The sequence below is a fragment of the Mytilus galloprovincialis genome, chromosome 4 (genome assembly GCF_965363235.1).
Source record: "Mytilus galloprovincialis chromosome 4, xbMytGall1.hap1.1, whole genome shotgun sequence".
Taxonomy (NCBI): Eukaryota; Metazoa; Mollusca; class Bivalvia; order Mytilida; family Mytilidae; genus Mytilus; species Mytilus galloprovincialis.
The window spans coordinates 86,892,036-86,919,571 of NC_134841.1; the positions used below are offsets into that span (position 1 = coordinate 86,892,036).

General features: G+C 31.1%; 1 protein-coding gene across 1 annotated transcript; it reads left to right on the top strand.

The window, feature by feature from the left end:
- Window positions 1-2,574: 2,574 nt before the first annotated feature.
- Window positions 2,575-25,804, top strand: LOC143070814 (octopamine receptor beta-2R-like). Its single transcript, XM_076244950.1, has 2 exons — window positions 2,575-2,757; window positions 23,956-25,804. Exon 2 carries the CDS (start codon window positions 24,070-24,072, stop codon window positions 25,228-25,230), a length of 1,161 nt encoding a protein of 386 aa, XP_076101065.1. The 5' UTR covers window positions 2,575-2,757; window positions 23,956-24,069; the 3' UTR covers window positions 25,231-25,804.
- Window positions 25,805-27,536: the final 1,732 nt, after the last annotated feature.

Here is a 27,536-nt window from a genome sequence, read left to right on the forward strand (position 1 = left end):
TTCAGTTTCTCAATTGTGAATTTTCCATTTCTATGTAGCAAAATTTCAGCAGCGACTGAATACGGAGTATATATCTCTCAATTGATACGACATTCCCGCGATTGTATTTCCTATCATGATTTCCTTGATAGAGAGTTGCTGCTCACAAGGAAGCTCTTAAACCAAGAGTTCCAAATGGTGAAGTTAAAATCATCCCTTCGTAAATTTTACGGCCGCCATCACGAGTTGGTTGACCGTATGGAATAACCGTTTCATAGATGATATCGGATTTGTTTCTTACGTCGTCACCACAATCCTCTTTCCTTTTCATGAGTGTGATCTACCGAATTAGAATATTTTCCGAATTTGTAATAACATGAGCAACTCGACAGGTGCCACACGTGGAGCAGGATCTGCTTACCCTTTCAGAGCACTTGTGATCACCCAAGATTTTGGTTGGGTTTGTGTTGCTCAGTATTTATTTTTCTATGTTGTTTCTTGTGTACTCTTATTTGTCTGTTTGTGTTTTAAATTTCCTGCTATGACGTTGTCAGTTTATTTTCAATTAATGAGTTTGACTGTTCCTCTGGTACCTTGCGCCCCTTTTCTAGACATCAAAATTGATAAACCATGGCTAAAGTAAATTGTCTCACCCTTGAATTTGAGCAAACGTGAAATTGCATTTTTCATGATATAGCAAATACAAGATTGTTTCCACACAGCCTTTAGTTTTATATGTTGTGTTTTGTTAGTTGTATTTTTTTTGTCATGGCGTTGTCAGTTCATTTTTGACTTATAAAAGTAAATATCCCTTTGAGATCTTTCCAACATGTTGATATCGTGGTGGTTTTTAAATTATTTTTTTTACAAATACGATCTTTTAAATTTAACTTTCACCATTACAATTTGATTGACGATATGATATGTGTCTACTCACTAGTGACAAGTTTTCGTACCGTCTTTTATAATCTTTTGATACAAGAAAAGTCATCCGATATAAAAATTTAACGATTATGTCCTTTAAGCTTTAATTTTAAAATACGTTGGCCTCGAGCATCCTTTTATATTCTTTTATTGCTGTAATACGCATTTGATGCAGACAAATTGGTACCGTTCATGTTATTTGTCCGAGTGTTAATTCGCATAGCAAATGATGCATGTATAATACTCATGATACCTTGTAGATGCACCAGGTCTCGCTCTCTTTATAGTAAATGCGATTTTTCTCTCTATTTTTTTTTTTTACTCAAGGTTTAAAATCGCATTGAGTTAAATCTTCCTGACGAATTTTTGAGATTTGAACCTCGGTAAACTGCTTTTACGTATGGTAAACACTCAATTATTTACAGTGTTAAAGTCAGAACCTCGGTAAACTGCTTTTACGTATGGTAAACACTCAATTATTTACAGTGTTAAAGTCAGAATATTCTCGTCAATTATATTTTTGTCCTTAATATTCAGGTTTGAATATTTCTAAAAGATTTAAAACGTCCAGTTACACTATCCAGCGAACAAAAACACCTTAATGTACTTAAATAAAAGCCCCTTTTCAAAGTGTCTGTAATTGTAGGTCAATGGCTGCAGATGATAACGTACGTCGACTTCCGAAGGTACCACAAATCAAAATGTTAGTTCCTATTTTGACGGGTACTCATGGATTTGTGCCGATGAAACTGGACAAATATTCTAGATATTTAGTAGCAGGGATTTATATAAATGTCTTGATCAATATTTATACAAATATTTATTTTTGAAATGAAAATAGAGAAATAAAAATCTATATTTGTGTTTTAATAGTCGAAGATTGTATATTTTAGTACAAGTCTTAATAAAAGGTGAATGCCATTTTAATGGTTAAATAAGTATATCAAAGTAAAATGGCCTCCCATATTTTTTTATGAATCATTTGAAGGGTAATAAACTGTTATTACTAAATCTTTGTATAACACGTCAAATTTTACTCAGTGTATAATTAATTGCTCTATATATTACTTGTTAATTTCACACATCACAAACATTTTTTTTACAGTTTGCCATACCCGCCTATAGATTCAGTACAAATGAATCGCCTTTTTTTACTTTTCATCACACAGTAAGATCCTTTGTAATGAAATAATATCCAGTTGCGATGTCATAAGAAAGCGAAGAATTATCTTAAAAATTATCAAATCTTGACATATCGTAACGTTTGGTTATCTTACTGATCAAAGTGAAAAATATTGGAGTGTGAATTCCACGCGGAGAATTTTACGATAGATGCAGCAAAAGAGTACAAATAACCAATTTCATAACGATCATCAGTTTTATTCCAATAAAAGCATTATTCTGTCGATCGAGTTTCGTCAGATATAAGACAAGATTTGACAAGTTGTCACAGATGTAAATCTGTATCTCGTACGGTTCATTTCTTTCAATCATTTACGTCAAATGTATTCGCATTCATTCAGTCTTTACTTCATCTGGAAATTACGAGATAATTTACTTGGACAATAATTTCATAGATTATATATTCATGATATTATAACACTAATTCGAAGGGGTCTCTTTAATCTTATGTTTTTTTAATTCGTAAAATATTTCGTTTTGAAATTAAAAAAAGAATCAATTAGCAACTGTAATTTTGCAGCCGTAAACGAATGACTTGACAAGCTTTGTGAAATCGACTTGGCTATATTGCAGTGTTGTAGATTGGCTTTACATTAAAGTGCTGATTAAGAACATAGAAGTCGGATGTCAATACTGTTGTCTAAATTCATTAATGGAACCAATAATTAATAGGTAAGTTTGTTTATAATTGTTATTATTTGTTTTCCAGTAATTAAAGTAATTTTTTGAACTTAAATGAGATAAATGTTTGTTTTTACATATTTTGACAAAATATTGTTGCGTGGCATAAAGGAGGAATTGAATTTGTTTTAAACACAAAGAATTGTTAAACGTTTACATGTTTTTTTTTAAATTGGTTTTAAAATATGGTAATAAGGAGTTATTTGATATTACGACAAATTTAAACTAAATTGAAAATAGCAGTGACTGTTGTATTTAAATCTGTTTAAGTGAAACCGGATTTCACAACTACGACTAATTAAAGATGCGGAGCACATGCAAAATTTACAGCATTCTAACATAACAAATATTCAACGAATTTCTAGAGTTATTCAACAAATGGCTTACGTATCTATTGTAAATATGAAATATTTTTGAACATATTTTAATTCAAAAGTGATTTCGATTTTGTTTTTTTAAACTATACGGTGTAATGATAATCTTGAACCCAGTTATTTATCTAATGTCCATGATCGATTTATCATACTTCATTAAGGTTAATGTTCGCTAATACTAGATTCTCAATCACAATCGGATGCATCTTAATTAACGAATTTCTTTAAATGACCATTTGTCCATGATACGGCTAATTGGTGAAGCAGTTAACGTATATGACAGTGAAGTCAGCTTTGTGATTCAAATTCCGTCAGTGAAGTCAGGTCTGTGATTCAAATTCAATCAGTGAAGTCAGGTCTGTGATTCAAATTCCGTCAGTGAAGATAATTCAGGGTTTTATTTATGAATCCCTAGAGAAACAGTATTGGAGTATATTTTTTGATAAATTGTAACTGTAAAATACTTATTGATATTTCAGTTTAGGTATTTTAAAATAATGGACAGTTTGTGTCATGAGTTAGAGCCTCGCGATTTCATTGCTTCATCAGAATTCATTTAAGGAAGACAGTTCTTTTCAAATAATTTGAAGGCATTCATTCAACTGATTCAAATAATAATAAAATCCCATATTTCAATAACTGAATTTTCAGTGCTTTTATAAGATTGACTTTTAAGGCAACAAACGTATTTTTTAAGATGTACTAACCCGGCAGTTGTTTTATCATTTTTAACTGACCTCTGCCTGTGTTCTTTTAAGAAAATTACTGTTTCTGATACTATTACCAGTCCAGCCCAGTCGTAAGTACTTTGGTACTGGCATGGACATACGGATACTATGTTATTGAAATTTGATGTTGCAGAATTTTGGATATTATTTTTAAATATTTGAATTAATTTCCCTCATGCCAAGCTTTGATTCCCTGACTGTCTTTGGATAAACTTTCGTCCCTAATGATTTTATCAACTCTTAAATTATTGATTCCGAATATTTTCCAATATTTTTGCCATGAGCATCACAAACAAGAAATCATATGCATTCTGGTGCTTAACACTTGATCCCGTCAATGTTATGACTTCCACTGGGTCAATACCTCCAGTGTTCGACTGTTTGTCGTCGTTGCATTGGTATCACCATTCCAGTAGGCAGTACTTCAGTACTTGCATGAAGATACTAATATAGTGTTATTGAAATTTGTTGTTACAACATTTTGAGAATTATTTTAAATTAGGAGTTTATCTCGCTCATGCAAAGCTCTGATAATTCGCCCATTTTTGTCTACACCTTTTCTCCTTTTTGGTTTAATCGTCTCTTTACGTTTTAGGTTGATAAATATTTTGGCCTAATGCATCACTGAAGAGACATCAGTTGTCGAACTGTTCATCTGGTGCAGTATAATTTGTACCGTTAATGGTATTACTAGTGTCATGTGTGCTGTTTTTTGTTTGTCTTTTTCATTTTTAGCCATGGCGTTGTCAGTTTGTTTTAGATTTATGAGTTTGACTGTCCCTTTGGTATCTTTCGTCCCTCTTTGAGAATCTTAACAATCATTGTTGACGTCGACGTTAGTAAGTTCTTATTAATCTTGCTATAAAATGCATTCTTTATCTCGCATTTGAAGACCTGTGAATATCCAAACGATGAAGAACAACACATACACAAAAATGCTGTTCCAATTGTATGTTGTTATTTGGCATTATATATCTCGTACATACCACCTAACCTCATACAAGTAGAGAATTAATTGAAAAATACACTTTTTTTAATTTGTCGTCATTTGAGTAAATATTATTGATACCGCCCGTAATATTGATGTAATAAAAACTACGGTCAACTCATGTCGGGGAGAAAATTACATGTTAAAATTTCCGTATTTATGTAGAATCTGAAAAAAAAACTCTGAAGGCCTGAAATGTAAATAAGAACCATATGCGATATTTATTGTTAAATCTAAGTGCATATGACAGCTTTACACCAAATATAAATCATGAATTTTGTAAAACACCATATTATTAAATCATGTTTAAAGAAATAGACGAACTGTTAAAATCATGTTAGTGTCATTTCTATTTCCTTACAAACAAAAAACATTTTAAAAGAGCAGGTAGTATAAATAATGACAAGAAAATACTGATTTTGTAAATCGAGAAAAAAAAATAATACTCAATTATCGCGTAGTGTTGTGTGAACAACAACATGATACTTGGGTCTTGGAAGACTGTGCTTCTTAATTTCAATGTTAACGGTCAAATGTACAGCATATAATAAGTGTGCGTTTCATTATCTGATTTTTATTTGGTGATTTACAATCATTGAGAATTCAAAGAGGTAAGACCAAGTTTCTTTAAATTTATAGGATAAGAAATATCTTCCTTGGGATACAAGTTAAATCATTTTGTTAAAAGTGTCCTTCTGTGTTAAATTCTACAAATCATTTGCAATAGTGTTTCAAAATTGTTTATAGAAGCAATGCATGTATGAAGCTGTGCATGAGTAATATATAGCCGTTTGAAGATCTATGTTATGGATGCATGATGTTAATTCATATAAGTCCAAATACATGTGCGCATGAAATCAAAATGTATATCGTTACTTTGTACTTTGAATAACCCAATAAAGGAGTTGTTTGACATGGGAAAAATTACGATCACAAAAATAATGAACTCCGAGGAAAATTCATACCGGAAAGTCTCTAATCAACTGGCAAAATCAAAAGCTCAAACACATCAAACGAATGGATAACAACTGTCATATTCAGGGGATGATATTTTATATACATTATATGCATGCCTGCATTATAAGGGCACCTGCAATCATAACTTTTACACTTTAATTGATTATTATTAATTATTTACATAATATAATCATAAATTACTAAAAATGAAAACTAGCCTAAATATCACTTCATTCATAAAGTATAAAACCGTTGTAAATCAAATCATTAATCAACACAGTTTCCGTATATATAAAAATAAAAACTAGGTTTCTTTTTAATATATCTTTAACGAATGAAGACACTACTATAGTTATACAGGTGTACAGTGAAATATATAACATTACAAGATAACATGATATACTGCATGTGATTTACTTCCTGATAGTATTCATGTTATGGTATACATTTACATTCTATGTTGACATAACAATCAAAGAATATATTAGATACTTTAAAGTGATATTTTTGTGTAATGGGGTTCTGAATTTTATTTTTTCCTATTCTTTATTAAAATTTGAACATATAATGTACACATTTTTCAAATCTGATAAAAATAAGATTGGTATTATTCCCAATGAGACAATTTTCTTCTAGAGACTCAATGACTTCAAAGTTATAAACTAGAGGTCACATAAAGGCCTTTAACAATGAGCTACACTCATACAGTATAGTGAGCTATAAAAGGCCCTGGTATTACAAACATAAAACAATTCAAACTTTCAACTGGTATTAGAGTTTTTTTTCTTTCTATTGGATGATTTTTTTCAACAATATCAAAATGCATTGGGTCATTTCATAAAGGTTTTAACCCAGGTTTTGCAGTTCATTAAACATAGAAAAATTTGAAACACGAGCAGGGTATGGTGTCCTATTCACATATATTTCGAATGTTGAATTTATAGCATGCAACGGATAATATTTTCATGTTTACATAGGACAAGGACAAATGTACCCTCGATACAATAGGTAGAGTCTTCAAAGCCCGGGATGAAGTGTTTGACAGATTAATAGCCACTGGCATAGAGGGTATAGTGGGTATTGATATATATTTTACATTAAAAAATACAACCTTTGGACGCGAAAAATAATTGTCACAGAAATTCATCCCCAACCTGAGACCTTGGTACTCTCTGTGCAATTGCACCAGATTTACCGTCTTTGACTGTATTTTCACATCTCTTTTGCAAAGGTTTTGACGCTGACTGGAACGTGTACATGAAGTTGCTATTTCGTATACCCCAATCTATCTACTCCACTAAATTGCATATTTTGAAACAAATACCGGCTATGTATATAAAATACACAGTTACATCTCGTCTAGGCACGTACGTTCCTATGCACGTGTCTCTGTAAAAAAATAATCCTCTGATCTCGTCTAGAAACGTTACGTTTAATGTACGTGTCGCAGTAGAAAAAAAACTATTGCAGATCGTTACTGATGGGACAAGAATATCGTCTTCCCGTCTGATTTATGTCGTATCCTTCATGAACACCAAGCCTTGAATACAATAAAGCACATATTGCAATTGATACTTTTCTTATACTTCAACTGTGTCAATTATCATTTTGCTCGAATAAATACAAGAAAGTTCAAGATTATAAACATTGAATGGAAATGATTTTGTTGATTTTAAATATCGGCTAATAGAAAAAAAAATTAGATACCTCAATATTTTTATGCATCAAATGATCATGTCCAAAATCATTTTTTTTTAGGTTCAGAAATCTAGGGTCTCTTTGTAAACCTTAATATTCGTCATTTTCCATTGTACCGTCTTTTTCTAATTGAAGAACCAGTTTTATATATATTACTAAATGAGCCTGCAATTGTTTTTACTGCACGTTTTAGACAAAAACAACAATCTGTCAATCCATTTTAATGGTAGCTAATTATTAAAATTCTAAATATACCAAAACAAGGAACTAACTGGGGCTTCAAATCTTTGGTCCTTTGAACTATTATCGGCAGCCATACCACACCATCTTAATTAGATATTGTCACATAATAGGATGATTTACCACACCATCTTGTCACACAATGTAAAGATTTACCACATCATCGTGTGTCATCACAATTTCCTGTCAACATACGTTGCCAGAGTCTTTTAAATTTAGATATACTACAGTTGTTACTTCCTTCTTAGAGAAAATATATTACAAAAACGTAGAAAATAAGCTCATCATAGATACCAGACTAAATTTTGTATATACGCCAGACGCGCGTTTCGTCTACAAAAGACTCATCAGTGACGCTCGAATCCAAAAAAGTTAAAAAGGCCAAATAAAGTACGAAGTTGAAGAGCATTGAGGACCAAAATTACTAAACGTTTTGCCAAAATTTAAGGTAATCTATGCCTGAAATGAGTTATTATGAATATTGATCCCTTTATTTTATCAAAAAGTGTGTATTCCTTTTCTATAAACTGATCATAGATACTACATTGTATGCTGAAAATAATCAAAATTATAAAACCAAATAAATACAAAGTTGAAGAGCATTAGGAACAATTCCGATTTTTGTTTGTGTACTTAGTATGTAATGTATTCTTTGGGTAGAAAATCCTAAATGTTTCACAAAATTAAGAGTTCTGTTCAAAGCTTATTTATAATAATAACCACATCAATTATTTTTTTTTTGTTGATTTAGTGTTTTGTAATGTGCTGTACAATTTCCCAAGTCTGATCGCCAACGTTTGTATTCAGAGATATCACAAACCATGTTATTTTACGATGTATAAAGAACAAAGTTTCTTATTATTTACCTGATTTTTTTTATTTGCATTATTGAATCAGTGTCAGCTGATGCGTCGTGTAAACCTAATGGTTGCCGTGCTTTTAACTTAGCTCAAGTTGCTAGATCCTTGCGAATATTTTCCAAAATATACACAAAAAGAGAAGACAGCAAGAATCTGTCTGGGAACAGAAATATTCGGACCAAATTTCTTCACGTCCGAAAATTATAGGGAACAACTCGACTAAAATTAACAGATTCGCACAATGATGCAAGACAAAAAGCGCATTAGATGTACCAAAAAGGTGTTTCATTCATTTCCATTGCCGTAACAATCAATTACAGCGTTTGTGTGTGATGTAATTCTTGTATGAATGATCAATCGACTATTTCTGAACGGACTGTTTACTACTGTTTCTTTGGGGTGAAGTAATATTAAATCACCATTTGAGTTAAGCGTTCCTGTCTATATCAAATTAATAAAAACGTATCAGAAGTACCTAATAAATACGAGCCATATTATTAGTCTTATATAGACTTAACGCGCGTTTGGTATAACAAATTATAAGCTTGGCATCTTTGAATAATTATCATACGAGTTATTTTCTGTTTAAGGTTTATATCTACCAATATTCCCTAATAAAACGTGTATATGATTGTATAGCGTCTGTATCTATTCTTGTCAAATTATCATTCAAAGATTTCATTTCCTTTTTTCAATACAGACACTAAAATACCCAACAGAATAAATTTGTCGTTATTCGCATAATAATGTTCCAAATGTAAACCAACAGGATATTGAAATGCTAAAAATGGTATGCGGATACACTTTAATTGCTTAATAATTAATACTTAAACATTAAAGTTGAGGATCTACTTCATTCAGTCATGATTATAGTAACTTCTTTACTTCATTAGATTTCCAGCTTTAATCCTACTATTGAGGAATTACATATATGTAACGACTGGTCAATTAAGTCATAGTAGGCAACTGATTTGTTTTCAGCTTGATAATTTTGTCGAGTTTACTTATGTTAAAGAAAAGACACCAAAGAAATCACAAAATTAATTTATCCTAGTGGATTTAAGTAAATAAAAAATTTGAATTGAGTTTCAATTTTGATTTTTTCCATCGACAAATTAGGGAATGGCATATTTTTTCAAGTCTCAATTATGTCAGGATATTCAGTGCGTGTTTGCGAACAATCATTTTGATTTTACGAAAACATAACGGTTTGAACAGTCTTAAACTCGGATAAACACACATAGACCTGATATTTTATATACAGCAAATAGTTAATTATCAAAAGTACCAGGATTATAATTTAGTACACCAGACGCGCGTTTCGTCTACATAAGACTCATCAGTGACGCTCATATCAAAATAGTTATAAAGTCAAACAAATACAAAGTTGAAGAGAATTGAGGATCCAAAATTCCAACGTATGCTCGAATAAGTAATTCATAATTGTGATACCATAAACAGAAGCGGAGGTAAGAAGATTTCATATTTTCATCCATCCTCTTTGAATAAATTGCATCACATGGTTTCATTCGTAGATATACATAGAGAGTTACTGCAATAGTTACTTTTTTACCAATTGCACGCTCGCTGTAATGGTGAGCCATCATTAGTCAGGTTTAAATTCAAAACGCATATTTGAAAATGAATGAACGACACATTAAAAGGCAAATGAATACAGCGAAGTTTCTAATATATCACACAGTCATTATCGTTAAAAACTGTTTTGTTTCTTTTTTAATCACTAAACTTTGACATAATGAGTATTAATAAATTGTTCCTTTTTATGGTTATATTTTATAGATTAATTGACGTATTTCTGTTTTGAAACAAATAGAAGGCCGCCATTATTGTACACAATTAATGAATACAAATTAGAGATTAACGATTGATGGTAGCTAGGAAATGGTTCTCATTACAACATTATTGTCAGACCTTAATGTCACACTACTGCATTTAATGTAAACATCGTCAATGAAACGAGTCGGAAAAACTGTGCATGCCGATAGGCAAATAGCTATATGAAACAAAATAATCTGTTTACTTGTTTCTGCAAATCACGACAGCAACAGTTTATATACTATTGCTTTTTATGGTCAGAGCTATCCTTTTTATTGGATATGTTTTCGAGGTTAAAATTTTACCATTTGTTTACAGTATACTGTATTTACAGAAGACGTTATACAATATATAATATGTTACGCCATCTATGATTGGAAGACGTCTGCCGATAATCCCAAGGTTGACGGTCGGAGTCATTAGTTATCAGGTAGCGAAATTATAGTCAACGTTTCTAGGATTCTTTAAATGCTTTATTTTGAACATTTTAAGCATATTTTATATTGATAAAAATAACGGTACTATATTTGAAGAATTGCAATTGTCAATTATGAATTTGGCAGTTGGAGCTCGTCAAATACAGTACTGCTATTCCTTAAAAAATCCCAAATGTACCATACAAAGTCGAAGTAATAAAATTGAGAAAGGAAACGGGGAATGTGTCAAAGCGACAACAACCCGACCATAGAGCAGACAATAGCCGAAGGCCACCAATGGGTCTTCAATGTCGAAATATTTTTTTTTTATTGTAATGCATTCACATATGGTCCAACTTTTTGATATAATTCGAAACTCCTACAATGAACTGTAGAATTGTGGTAATTAAGGAATTTTAGGAGAGCTAATGACATTGCTTTTGAAGTTTAAAACGGAATGTCAAAAACAGAAAATAGACGAAAAGATGACAATTTAATTGATATTCAAAAGAATGAGGATATGGTGTGAATAGCTAATAAGATAAGTATCAACAGGGGACCAAAGGTCGAGGATGTAAAATAATATGACAACACATTCTTGTATTAACATTAAAAAATGAAAAAATCGCAATGTAATATATAGTAAACTATAAAAGGCCCCGTCATGACAAAATTTGACATTTGTATAAACACTTGAAATGCTCTTAAACAAAGAAACTTCTGTGTTTAATCATGTATTTCATATTATGTGGCTTTCAGGCTTTTTTTAAATACTTCAAATTGCATTTTTGTTCATACGTCATAGCATCCCAATGTGTGATCTCTGGTTATCTGAAAAATCATTTATATCTTGTAATTTCATTAATTGCTTATTCCTATGCGCAAGATCTTCAAGAATTGCATAATTTTCATTTGATTAGCTCGATGAAAATATTTCCACTGCGAGATTTATATAATTTATCGCTCTATTTATTCAATAAGTGGATGATTTCAGGTTTATTTTAATTGCAACAGAGAATTAATTTAAGAAATAGGAAATGGTGAAACCATACATTAATTATTACTCGTTTACGCCTGTCGATCTATCATACTAAAGAAGATTAGCCTACTTTACATTTATGTTAAATCCTTAATTCACTTGATGAAGATGGTTATATATATTTGAACGAGAGATGTCAAGCAATATTGTGCATATTTTTCACGGGAAATTTGTTAAATTTAGTTCAAGATTAAACTAATAAATTGTTAAAGGGACAATCATTACTTGAAGCGTAGCTATATTTAGACAAGACATGATGAAATATATGTTGGTGGTTATTGAAATTTCAAAGAGGATATTCGAATGTGGACGGTTTTGTGGTCGATACCATGTCGGGTTACACCATAGAATTTCAAATTGGTATCTGCTGCTTCTCCAATTATTCTCGCCATTTTTGGAATAAAAGCAATGACTGATCTGCTCAGAATATCAAAATAATAGTCTGGTAGTTTGCAACGTCTTTCTGTGAACTATAACCTAATAAAATTAATTACTTTGATTTCATTAAAAAAAGACCACCGAATAATGCGGCTCAGTATGTCTCTCTAATACAAATCAAAGTTCATGTTCATGTTATATCGAAATTTTTTCTTTCTAATATACATGTAATATGTCCCACTGAACGTCGAACACTAAACCCTCCGTCCATTCATCTGTGTTGAAATTACTAAAATTCTTGTTTTAGAAGATGACTTACTCGACTCATGAAGAACAATAATATTTTGTCCTCGGCCTTTAAAACTCTGGCGGATATCCTTTGCATGGCAATCATACTACGTGCACACCTCATTAATTTTATATATTTTGCCGATTGTGACGCTATTTGTTCCATGCAATATATCTTGATGATATCGTTGATATAACCAGATAGGAATCTCTTATAAAGCAAAACGACAGTTCACTCTTTCTCTTAGAAATGTTCTGTTGATTGCGATATCATAACCAATACATATCACGATAATGTGTAATTATACTTAATTAACAAAATATTGGAAATAATTTGAATTTGAGCTACGATTGTTTGCTCGGCTTTGGCTATACTTTTTGTCCTATTTGGTTTATAAGCTCTTCGTACTTTAATAAAAAAAAAGTTACCTCTAATATTACTGAAGAGACTTCGACTGTCGAGAAGCGTAGACAAATTGTTATCGTTAATGTTTTGTTAAAGCCATGGTTTTGTTTGTTTCGAGTGTCCTTTATAAAGGCAACAGAAGTGTACCGCTGCCCAAAAGTCATAATCCGATTGAGAGAAAACAAATCCGGGTTACGAACTAAAACTGATTGAAATACATCAATTTTAAGAGGAAAACACAAAGGTGCAACAAAAAACTGACATCAATGTTAAATACTTCGGAACGAACTATGAGATAACAACTGCCAAGTCCTGTCATTTTTATAAAAACCTGTTTACAAAAGTATGAATTTTCGAAATACTAGGAATGTTCTTGTCCCATGCATTGATTACCTTAGTGGTATTTTGAACCTTTTTTGAAATTTTTGGTACTCAATGCTCTTCAACTTTGTACTGGTTTGGCTTCATAACTATTCTGATCAGAGCGGCACTGATGAGTCTCATGTAGATGAAACGCGCGTCTGACGTATTAAATTATAAGCATGGTACCTTTGATAACTATTGGTTCAGGACATTTTAAGAAAACATGGAGAGTTGAGCCTGGCTAACCAAACCTCCGAGCATTATGGCAATGTTAAATATACCGCTAAAATTACAACATTTCATGACGAAAATACTTACATATCTGCACTAAGAAATTGTCAATCCGAATAAATTGGATTGAAAACTAGTAATATCAGAGTATCTTAGATCCAGGGTTTCTCTGGTATTTACTCTGTAGAGATATGGCGTGGTTTTAAACCTAGGCTATTTAGAGACCCTTGACATTTGAATTTTCACAATTAACTCTCACTGTCTTCTTTTTAATTCCTAGCTGGAAGACACGCTTTTCATATAAATACATAAGATACTTAGATACCTTTGATCATACATAAATCACCAATTAACACCAAATCCGTGTTTCCTTATATTTTGTGATGAGGACACATAGTTCAACTCAGATCTTGATATATCTTAAATACTGAGTACCAATAAAAAATTCACTAACACAAATGGGATAGAATTTACGATGGTAATGATTTACAATCTGGAAATTTTACTATTTCGATTGAGAAATGTTAGACTTAAATTAATGTTTTTGCTTCGAATATTACTGAAGAGACTTTTGCTGTCGAGATGCACAAGTGGTGTAGACAAATTGTTACCGTACAATAGGTTTTGCCATAGCAGTAGACAATTATATATAATGAAGTTTATTTCTTTAACCCATACCACAATATGCTATATTTTGTGGTATATTTTGAAGTTTAAAAAACAACAAATTCTTCATATTATTTGTATTTTCTTGGAAATCAGTTGATTAATATAAAACACGTAATACTGAACTTAGTGATTTTATAATTCAACTACTACGATAAAGTTCAATTTGAAAATGACTCGAAACTTAAATTTAAACCAAAAAATTTGACATTTTTCCACGTAGCAGCTGGCTGTAATGATTTTCAATGACTGTTAATTGCCAAATCAGACGTAAGGGCATACTAGAATAATGTGTACTTAACCTTGAAAGAAGATGTTGTGTCAACTTTGAAGACACAGCAACAAGTTATGTTCGAGTTTTTCTTGTTTTTGTTTGTTCACAGTTTACAATTGTATATGATATGAATACGTTTAGTGTCGTGATTCCATTAACAACACCACAGGTGTTTACTGGGTTTTAGAAATATGGTCGTTCCTGGAGTAATCATTGTCAGTCAAAAACCCCCTGTAAAATGATGTCGACCCAACGACTGTGCGATGTGTATGAACATGCAGCCTCATCCGGTAAATACATAACGCTATATATATCCAATGCTTAGTGTAGGGTGTGTGCCACTCTATCTGCAAGTTTATGAACACTTGAAACTCTGTGAAAGGTCCAAAAGTGACCATCTGCAAGGCACTAATGACGTCCGTATCCGTCTTGCCCTCATTTCTCTCACCTTTCATGCTGGTCAAAGTACCTTTCAGAACAGATATATCACGTAGTATTTGTTGCATTTGTTCTTTTTTTCTGAATCTGCGTGAAATATTTGCCACTTGACTTAAGCAAGCAGAAATCAACAATCAATCAAAATGCAATAAGGTAAATTAAAACTTGAACTTGCTTTATTACGTGTGCACTCTGTACATGATTGTTTCACAATTGATCTATTTTAAGGGTGTACATGTACCTGTGTAGAAAGTACAATTAAGTTCAGTGTCATTGTTTTCTAGTTTGATCATGTAATAACAATTACGTTTGTTTATTTTCTGTTGATAGAGCTGTTGTTATCATTACAGCCAAAAAATCTGGAAACATGTAAACAAAAGATACATGCAAAATCAATTTGACCCAAGTTTGTTTCTATATTTAGGATAAATGATAATCAAGAATTCAGAATCATTTAATAATCTAAAAAACTTAAATTACAAAAAATAAGACACATATTGTGTATTTCAACTTAAATGTCCAAACATCATCAAAGAATTCGAGGCTGATATATGTAGCACTATAGGTTTGTCCCATTGAATTTCATCATCGATTCTATGTTGCCGTGGTATAAAACACCTCACGAATATATGTGTCATCTCTCAAGTAAAAACTACGCTGGTGCTTTCCTGTTATCACGATATTTCATCAAACAAAATATTCTTGTTGCATAAAACAATAAATAGGACAGTAGTGACAGACTTTGTCAAAATAATTTCCGGAGCGTTTTAAAGAAATGTCTGAATGACTTAAAACCAATTAAATGTATTCTATATCAGCGAAGATCCACTTTATAATATAATGGAATTGGTAAAAAGAAATGGGTCATACTTAAGTCGATAATAATGACGGAACAAGGATACTAATATTGATAAGAGCAAAATACAAGAATAATATCAAATAGATTGTATCTTAAACATAAATTCATTTGGATTTTACATATTTTGGTCACAAGCATCACTGAAGAGACATTATTTGTTCAAATGCGCATCTGGTGCAGAAAAATTGGTACCGTTAATGTTATTACTAACACTGGATCGATGCCTCTGCTGGTGGACTGTTAGTCCCCGAGAGTATCACCAGCCCAGTAGCCAGTACTCCGGTACTGGCATGAAAATACGGATTTTTTATGTTATTAAATTTGCCGATACAAAATGTTAAAAATTATTATAAATTAAGGAATGTATCTCCCTCATGCAAAGCTCTGATTCCTTTCACTGATTTGGCTATACTTTTTGGAACTTTTGGATTATAGCTCTACATCTTTTATATAAGCTTTGGATTTTACATATTTTGGCCACGAGCATCACTGAAGAGACATTATTTGTCGAAATGCGCATTTGGTGCAGAAAAATTGGTACCGTTAATGTTATAACTACCACTGGGTCGATGCCTCTGCTGGTGGACTGTTAGTCCCCGAGGGTATCACCAGCCCAGTAGCCAGTACTCCGGTACTGGCATGAAAATACGGATTTTTTGTGTTATTAAATTTGCTGATACAAAATGTTAAAAATTATTATAAATTAAGGAATGTATCTCCCTCATGCAAAGCTCTGATTCCTTTCACTGATTTGGCTATACTTTTTCGAACTTTTGGATTATAGCTCTACATCTTTTATATAAGCTTTGGATTTTACATATTTTGGCCGCGAGCATCACTGAAGAGACATTATTTGTCGAAATGCGCATCTGGTGCAGACAAAATTGGTACCGTTAATGTTATTATCAGTGACGATCAGATCAAAATAAATAGAAAGCTAAAAAATGTTCATAGTTAAAGAGCACTGAGGACTTAAAATTCTTCAAAAAGTTGTGCCAAATATGTCGAAGGTAAACTATGCCAGCGATAAGAAAATCCTTAGTATTTCGAATAATTCATATATTTGCAAACAGTAAATTTATACAAATGGCTATATATTTGACATTCATGTCAACACCGAAGTGCTGACTACTAGACTGCTGGTACCCTCGGGGACGAAACGTCCACCAGCAGTGGCAGCGACCCAGTGGGGTAAATAGTTATCAAAAGTACCATGCTTATAATTAAATACGCCAGATGGGTTAAAGTTTCATCATTTTAATGAAAAAGTGACACTTATAATTTTATTTTTAAGAAAGAGCAAACAAAACCAAGGAATTTTGATTGATTCGGAGGCTTGTACTGGTATGCAGTTATATGATTCGGTCTATCTTAGAAAACATATATTTTAATTATTAGACAATATCGTTCACAATGGCGTGAAAGTCCGATGTCACTATGTATCAAAGAAAAACTTTGACCACGTAAACATTGATTTGACAATTCGGCATAAGAAAGAACAGTGCACGTATTTTCTGGCTGTATTCTGAAAGGGTAGGAGCGAGAACGATAGCTTTACAAATCCAGAAAAGCTTAGGCGGCACAGATCAGTAGCAAGACATATAAATGTACTCTAAAACTATCATTTATCTTTTTTTTTTTTTGCGTTATGTTTACTTAAAAATTATGATAGACATCTAATAATGTATAATGTTTTATTTGCTAATTTAAAATATCCCGTGTAATATTTTTGACGTAATGAGAGAACACAAAAACGATATAACTATATCATCACACGATCAAAGCGTTATAAGTTGTAATTCAATGTATCATCTTATCTTAAAGCGCTTGTAGGTTATGAAATTCCATTACAATTTTAGCTATAATTGAAGCCAATGTAAAATTAATATCAACCGTCATAAATTGTTTTGTAAATCATAAATATACAGAGGTATTTGACAAAATAACGACATGTACATTCGATTAAGCGCATGTAGTCTAAGAAATTATTATGTTGGATTTAATTGAAACAATTAAGTTGTCTTTTAACAGGAAATTATCAATTCTGAGTTATAGTTTTGACATAAAAGAGTCCCTGGAACAATAATTAAAGAACTTTTTTATATTCTTAAACCCTTATATCTTAATCAAAACACCTTAATTTTTTACTGTGGTATTTTAGTAGCAAAGACATATTTCTCTGTAAAATTCATTATTTATAAATAGATGTAATCTGTTATCCGACTTTATAAATCGATTGTGGTTATATATATACACGGCGATTTATTTATTTATTTTTTTTTTTTAAATTATATATACTTTATTGAAAACTTTCACATTTGTAAGTTTGATACAGAAAGTACCGGTACCTTATCCCGGCCTCGTTAAACATTGAATTGTATATTTAGAAAATTTGTTAGTAATTATTAGTATTCAATGCAATTTTGAGACTTTTGGATACTGAATCGAAAAAAAAACACGGCGATTTATTGCTTTTGACATGCAAATCGAGTTGTTATCTCATCAAATGTCCGAAGCGTTACTGTTAAGCTTGCATCAATCCATATGTTAAAAGGTTTGTACAAATTGACTTTTGATTGTGTTTTCTATGCAAGATTAAAGTAATGTATCATATTTTTATTAGGTTTGCACACATACTTCTGCATGTGAACATTTTTTGAAGTGTGATAATAATAAAAAAAAGATACATCTGCATTCGTAAAATCAGTAAACACGTTATACTATAATTCAAAATCAATCTACAAAATCAAACAACAGATTTTGTTTATAAAAATTGTTCGGATGTTATAAATAAATTTCTGTTTGATGATATGAAATAACAATAGGGTCACCCACAGCATTTTGGTGTACTGACCTACTCTTATCGTGTTAGTTTCAAAAATAAGAAACGAAAAACTACTTTCCACTTATTTAGACGTTTTGTGGTATTTCGTAATAAAGACCATTAGTTTGACTGATAAATACCCTATACAAACAGGACAGTGACCATAATATGAAAACTTACATGAAAAACATTGAAATTATCAGCATATCTATTTTTATGAAATACTTCGATTTTCAGTCATTATTCAACATGTCAAAAACATGTAAACCATTCTCCTATAAATTTAGAAATTATATCTGATTCTTAGATGAAACTGACTATTCCTTTTAGATCCTTTTGCTCATATAGCTATCCACGTATTTATGTATTTTTACATCATAGGTTTTATTTTTCGGGTTTGAGCTATCGACAGAAAAGTGCTTTGGACGCGCCTTATTTATTAATGTTATTTTAATGCACAAATTGTTTTCACAATCCTACAAAAATCTGTGACACAAATAGAACAGAAACTTAACAAATATTTGTTTTCATCAACACATCTTAACTCGTGTGCAGTCAGCTTAGCCGTTGATTAAAAACATAAATAATTATAAAAAAAATCCAAATTAGGACTTTGAACGATAACTTTATTTTTTTTTCCTATTAAAATACTATACAATATATTGCATTTTATTTTGTTCCATGATGAAACCATTGAACGAAATTAGTTCTGTTTTATATTTTATTGTTTATGTTTCTCGTAACTGTTTTGATATCCCAGATCTCCCGAGAAACACGTGCTTTTGTCTGTGATTGATCAACAAAAAACTAATAAACTGCATACATCTAGGTGCTTTGAGTCTATCCTCTTCTATGAACTACAAAATATGTTTATTATTTCATTTGATTGTAATGGATATTAGACTGATTTACCGATATTTTATCATTTTTAAAATTACGACATCACTTGCAGAGGATTTCAAAGACAAACATCGTGTAGTGATCTCTCTTATCTATTGACTGTTTATTATACTTGTTATTTCATTTTAAGTATGATTAAATTGAAAATAATGCTATACAGATGCCTTAATTGAGATAACCTTATCAAAAGAGTAATAATTGCATTTATAGAAGACAGAGCTTCCAGGTTTTGACATAGAAAAAAACACAAACAATTGATCATGTTCATATTCTTGACAGCAAACATTCACAGTTCCGTACATAAGTTGCATAATAGAATCTGTTTGTGTTTGCCGGTTATCTAATGCAAGAAAACCAACACACATATTTTTCATGTTTTTTGTGTCAAAAGAATAAAATACATTAGATACAACATATTTATTACAAATACTAAAATTTGGACGAAATAAATGAATTTGAAAATGTTGTCAAATCTTGCTGTAAAGCCCATCTGTTATTTGACAAATTATTTTAACATTTTTAAAGGAGTAAATATTCGAGAAAAGACTGTATCGATACTATTCTGAATTCCTATAAGCTTGTAATAATCTTAGGGACGAAAGTCAATAAGCAATGGTTTCGACCAATTGATTCGCATGTAAACAAATTCCCACGTTAACTTTTTTTGAGGGAATAGCTTTAGCTTTGGTTTAGTATCGTACCGTTTGGATTCAATGACTTCCCAGTCTTACATTCTTCTTGTTTTAGATTCTAAAATTGTAACTTGAACTCGTGGGTAAAGCGTACACACTTCTTTCTGTGCATATTTTGAACAGTTTAAAACATAGTATATATTTTAACGTAATACTGACAAGACAAAAATAAAAGAATATTATACTTGGAACACTCAGATACCTTTTAGTAAGTTTTCTTTTTAACTCTGTCTCGGTCACTGAGTGTCGATAGAGGCTAAACATCTTACCATCAAGTGACGAAGGTTTATCTGTGTTGCATCCTTATTGTGTTGGATTTTTATATGGTTCATTAGTTATCTATTAACACACGTTTTTAAACTTTACTAATCCGATTCTTATATTATTAGGTCATTGCAAGATCATTGTCTTATACTAGAAAGCCTAATGCGATATATATGTATCTGTTTTATCAAAATAAGGAAACAAACTACACAGAGGTGACCGTTTCTGCGTGCTGGTTAACACATGTGTTAAAGTGAGTGTACGTATTAAAGCAAACCTGGTGTAAATAACTATCAACAACATAGCAGGGGTTATGTATTTTTGTATGACTATTTGTATATTTCTTTTGTATTAATATACCTTAAATTGTATGACTAATGAAAGTTCTCATTACATTTTGTAGTTTTTTTTTACACGGGGTATCTTGTGATTTTTCCATTTCTAATTCATTTTCTACTGACTTGTCGAAAGCTAAATGAAAAATTCCCGAACAACCGTTTCCATATTGTCCCTAATATTTTTGGTTATGTCGTGTTTTTGCAATGTATAGAAAGCTGAGGGACCGGCCAAAATTTATCGTCACATAGGACCGGTGCAAAAAATAAAAACATTTAATAAAAGTTATAACCCTATGGCTTTCTGACTGAAAAAAAATATGTCCTATGCCAACTTAGTAATAAAAAAGTTGGTGTCCTATATTACTTTTAGACATTTAACATATGTTGTCTTTATAATATGATCAAAAGCAACAGTTTCATGTTTTATTTTGTTGATTCACATACAATTAAAGGCATGGCATTATCATGAATTATACTATGAATATAGCATTGAAAAAACAAAGACATTGTATAATGCAATAAAACCACAAATAGGTGTTTGTTAAACTGAAAAATTAATGAAGCTGCATGTATCTTATATAGAATTTTATCAATACCTTTAAATATTAATTATAAAAACAAGCTCCAGGAGAAATATGAAACTCAATATTTGGTTTAACTCTCTCTATATATTTGAACCTAAAGACCCATAGGTTGCCTAAATTTTTGCCAAATGTGGCTTCATATTCTGATTTTTTGTTATGCACTATTTTTACAATATTACAATATTACATGTAAGTAAGAAAATCTGTTGTACTGTATTACAAAAAAGTCTATATAATTTATAAAACATTTAAAATGGTTTTAGAAAATGAATACATATCTGTTTCTGGTTACAATTGGTTAAGAAGTTATGTTTCTATATATACATTGTTGTATCATGTATTAGGCTACATTTTTATGATTTTTATTTACTAAAGAATTTTTATTTTAATCTTACATGTTATTATTTTTTGTTATATATTTTGTTTGTTGTTTTATCAATTTTATTTATTTTTTATTATTTACATGAGAATTTAACTTGATTTTATGATTTTCGGCTTATTCTAGTCATTACATGTAGTTAAAAATGCATAACTTTATTGACATTAGTTTTTTAATTAATATTAATATGTTATAGACTGTTATTTCAAGTTTTGTTATAATGTTAATAAAAATTATTTCAAAGCAATCGTTTGAAAAAAAACTTGTGTCCTATGGATATTATCTGTGAAAAAAGTGATGTCCCAACAAAAGCGATTCCGGAAAAAAGTATCTGTCCTACTACACTTTGCACCGGTCCTATGTGTAGATAAATTTTGACCGGTCCCTGAAGGTTTGGGGGAAAAACAAGTATCTGCGCATTCCTTCAAGAATTTGTCAACTTATGTCGAATAACTTTATAAGTTTATTTTAAAACATTTAGATATGAAATTTATTAACCATAACACTGCTAATTTTCCTATTGTTAAAACTAGTTAGATGAACACAAAGCAAACAAAACAAGTGAAAAGAAATATGTTCTCTTGAAAGTGAAACATTATTTTTATTTCAAAGTGTGTTTCTTGACACACTAATAATCTTCAGGTCTGCATTAATTTACGAAATGTTTTTGATATTAATAACACACAGAATGAAAATGTTCTAAAAAAAATGATTTTTAAGTTATAAAGTTAGTATTATGGATGCACATTCACATTGATAAAAGTACCACTTAGGAACGAACCTAATGTTGTTCAGAATACTTTGTACGAAGTTCAAACATTTCAATAATGGTTGTGTTAATTTTGTCAGTCCTAGTACATCAATTATTCTTAATCAGATTTCAAATACTGTGAAAGAATATTAGTCTGAAAAGGTCATTTTCATCTTAACATTATTTGAAAAGTTGGATCAATGATATGAAGTCATGTTTAGTTTTTTAGTCAATTTTTTTACGTGTCCACTGTGGTAAATTCAGTACTGTTCGGACAATTTGCTTGCAGTCAACTCAGCACAGTTCAATTGCTTTTTAGACAAGTCAGTATAATATTGATATTTACAGGTAAATAATAACGAATTGACAGATTTAATTTGGCCACAGTGTATAAGTTTGAAAATCGACTGATAGACTTAAAATTACACGACAATTTATTGTTCAGTCCATTTGTATATGTTCAAATTAAAATGACCGTTTTAGATTAAAATTAATTTGATTATGAATTTTAACAAGTAACTCAAGAATGAAACACTTTGCATGTCTGTACGTAGACCCAATAAGTCCTTTCATCTTTACTAATACAGAATTGCAGGTCAGATAATGGAATCGAAATCTGAAGAAAGAGACATAGTTACTAGATCATGAAAATAAATCATGTTAAATATTCAGTTGATGCATCTTATATATTATTTTATCAGCTAAAGAGATAAGTAACTAATCAGTTTATTCATTTCATAAAAGGCTAGTATCAGCAAGATACCGTATTGTACTCAAAAATATCCTGCAAATTGTTTTCTTCCTCTTTCTTCAAAAACATATGTCTATATTTAGTCAAAAGCAACATGGAGATGCAATTTAGGTAGAGTAATTTAGATATGACGTATAAGAAGATACAATTTTATAACTTAATTGGATTACATTATATTAATCAGTTATCGTTAGAACTAATTGGTTGGTGTTATCCTTCTGCTTAAGAGTTAATATGACAGACATGTTGACAATAACACATGCTTTGACAAACATTGTAGGAGTAGTATATCGTTCGTCATTCGATGGTTTTTGTTTGTTTAACTGATAATGATCATGCTTTGTAAAAGTTGCTATTTTGGAATCGTAGTAGTTCATCGTTCTTTAGCGAAGTCAAATGTTCTTTCGTTTTATTTTTTTAAATTTTGTTTTGCACTAAATCTTCATACATTTAACAATTTGGACATTTATTTGTGAAATAGGAAACTCTGACTTAACAAGACATCTTTAATACTTCTTTTAATCACTCAGGATTTTACATATCAGCAAAGAGGTAAATCGCTATATTGCAGTTGTTTGTCAGTTTTTTGTTTGTTTGAGTTTTATCTATAATCATTCGAAACTAGTTCTGACAAATGAATTTTATTTTACTTTTTTTCTCGTTTCAGATTATATAAGTAGGATATTAAAGAAAAACACGTGGAGAACTGTAAAAGTATGACGTTTTAAATTATCCATTATTGGTTTGTCTTTTATGATTTCATGCTATTTGGAAATGAACGATGTTAAAATCACAGATGTCACTGCAATCGCCAGAGATGATGCTAAGATTACATGACAACGCAACAAATAACAGTTTTGTTGTTAATGAAACAACACATACATCTTTACATGTGTTTTTATTGGTGCTAAAATCAACAGTCATGACACTTATCATGTGCACTGCTGTAGCAGGGAACCTTTTAGTAATTGGAAGTGTTGTTAAATTTGAACGTCTTAGGTCACGTGTGACAAATTACTTCATCGTATCTTTGGCCTTTGCTGATATTTTAGTTGCCGTACTAGTTATGCCCTTCAATGCTAGTATGGAAATAAGTGAGAAATGGATATTTGGGTCATTCATGTGTGACATATTTAATTCGAATGATGTATTATTCAGCACAAGTTCTATTTTACATATATGTTGCATAAGTATGGATCGGTACATAGCTATCATGAAACCTTTAAAATATGAGAGAAAAATGACGAAATTCCGTGCTTTGTCAATGATTGCCGTTACATGGATAGCTTCACTCTTGATTTCATATATACCAATTCATTCGCAACTCTATACAACACACGAAAACGCTCTTGTGTTGGAAAATAACCCGAATGCTTGCACTTTTGTTGTGAATCGTTTATATGCTATAATATCGTCCAGTGTTTCATTTTGGATACCATGCACTATAATGGTGTTTGTTTACATAAGGATTTTTATTGAAGCCAGAAAGCAAGAAAAACATATCCGGTCAGCTAGTGTTTGCTCAAACAAATCAAATGCCTTATATCCAGGTAGAAACTCACGTGATATTTCTGACCGGAAGACTATGAAAAGGGAGCATAAAGCTGCAAAAACGCTTGGAATAATAATGGGCGTTTTCATTTTATGCTTTTTCCCGTTTTTCTCATGGTATTTAATTACAAGTATGTGTAAAAACTTTTGTCCATACCCACCAATACTTGGAAAAATTCTATTTTGGATAGGATATTCTAATTCGTGCTTAAATCCAATTATATATGCTTATTATAATCGAGAATTTAGGCAAGCTTTTAAAAGACTGTTAAAAATGAAGTCTCAATTTGACTCGTATAATTTTAATCATTGTTCTTCCGGTGATACGAAAGACACTGCTAACGTTCCCTTGGTGTATCTTAATGGCAATGGAGGACCAACTTCAGTGTAGGCATTTCATGTAAATTGTAAGGAAAGAATATGGTCTAAATACAATCAAAATTCATGTGACAAAATAAAGTCTTCATAATATGTATGTCTACAGTTAATAGTATTTTATCGTTGACAAGTATTGATATACAATACATAATTGTTTCAGGTACATTAGAACACGTTTTTGAACTAAAAGTGTATATAGACTGTATAAGCTTTTTTTTCGATATCCTTAATCCAGAAATATATACATCTTTATTAGAAACTATATCCAGGGTGAAAACAATTCATGTTACGAAAACAAAACAGCATTTACATGTTTCTTCTAGATGATAATACTTGTTGTTGTTATTCATCAACAAACACTGTATTTGTTGTCAAAGATGGCCATACATGATAATTCAACAAACCTGGTCCAAGAGTAGTAGAACTTTCCACATTAATCGTTTTCCGATCAAAGACTCTACAATAACATGTCTTGACCGTCTGTATTTAGATTATATTCAAGCTTTCTATGTACTGTTATATCTAATAAGAGTGTAACATAAGTCAATAATTGCTATAAATACAATTTATAAAATATTTAAGTACGTTGTGTTGTGTATTTTTTCACAAAAAGAAACATGAAATATGAATATCAGTTTGTTATTTTCTATTCTGGATTCAATACATGTCTGAATATCTATGAGATGATTAGCTGTTCATGGCATGACAAACTATCTAGGCTGAGAATGTCAAACTAGAACTAATTTATCGAGAAAGTATTCTACATATTTCTTCAATGTTTTTGTTGCTTTAACAGGTTTGAAATCATTTGATAAGAAAGTAAAATGATCAAAATAGAAATTCTTTGTTATAATAACATGTCGGTAATGCGATCAACCAACAAATCATTGACATAAAACGTTTAACTATACATTTAAAAAGCCTCGATTGGAGGATGTATTACAAGTGAACATCATCATGTGTAGAGCATATCACCATCACAAAATAAGCAGATTTTAGATATCAGTTACAACAGAACTTTCCACAGGAGAGTACGGTTAACTAGAAACCGTAGACTGGGATGAGCACTTTAACAAACGAATATTGATTGTTAAGAAACAATGGATATTCTGTCATCTTATACTACTTGCGTCGACTGCATGCGTTACCAACACTTATTCAGGAAATGATATTGCCATCAACCATAAACGGAACATATATCAATCTGCACTAAAAATATATTGTCCAAAAATTTGTAAAATATCAAGTGAGGGTGGGTAAAACGAATAAAGAATGAACAGTTTTGGTTGCATTCACCTTATAAATCGATACAGAATAGTTATCAAAGGTACCAGTATATAGTTTTATACACCTGACGCGCGTTGCGTCTCCATGAGACTCATCAGTGACGCCCAGATCAAAACAGCCAAACAAGTATAAAGTTGAAGAGCATTGAGGAACAAACACCGAAGTGCTGACTACTAGGCTGGTGATATCCTCGGGGACTAAATGTCCAACAGCAGTAACATATCGATCCAGTGGTGTATATAGTTATCAAAGGTACTAGGCTGACAATTTAAGACGCCAGACGCCCGTTGTGTTTACATAACACTCATCAGAAATAACATTACATATAACTTTATACAATCTTAAGACATGGTGCAATATATGAAATTGGTTTTTTTTTCATTTCCCCCAAAAAATAAATAAATAAATATAAAGTACGGTTACAGAAGCGCTTTTTCTGAACTGAAAGAGAGTAAAGACGCCCACTGCGAAAACATTCACGCCAAGGGTATATAGGTAATTGAATACACTAGGTGCTATATGACTTAATTGGACAAAAAAAAACAATAGACAAACCAATCTAAGGTCATCTTTGCTTGAGGAGGTTTGAACCTTAGTTTTGAAAATGACCATTTTCATGTTGCCACAAAATTCATTGTAGATCAGTTTTTACAATATGTATCAACTCGACCTCAGATTTTAAAATTGCTACATTTTTCTCAGCTGCCATAAGTCACTTGATAGCTTATTGTATATTTGATTACGTGTAATATTTTTGGAAAGATTGGAACTTCTGTCAATCAATCGTATATAAGTGGGAGGTTTCGCTAGCTATTAAATTAGGTTTCACTGACTATTTTCGTTGAAAAATTACTGTACCAAAATACGAAAATGAAGGGTTTTTTCATTTGGTTTTTAAATTTGATAAAATGCTTTTTTGTAAAATATTTGTTTGTTTTGAGATCGTGACACAATGATGACTGATGTACCCATATTTTTACTATTTTACTTATTATGTCTGTTTTGTTACGCAGCGTTGTAAATATAACAGAA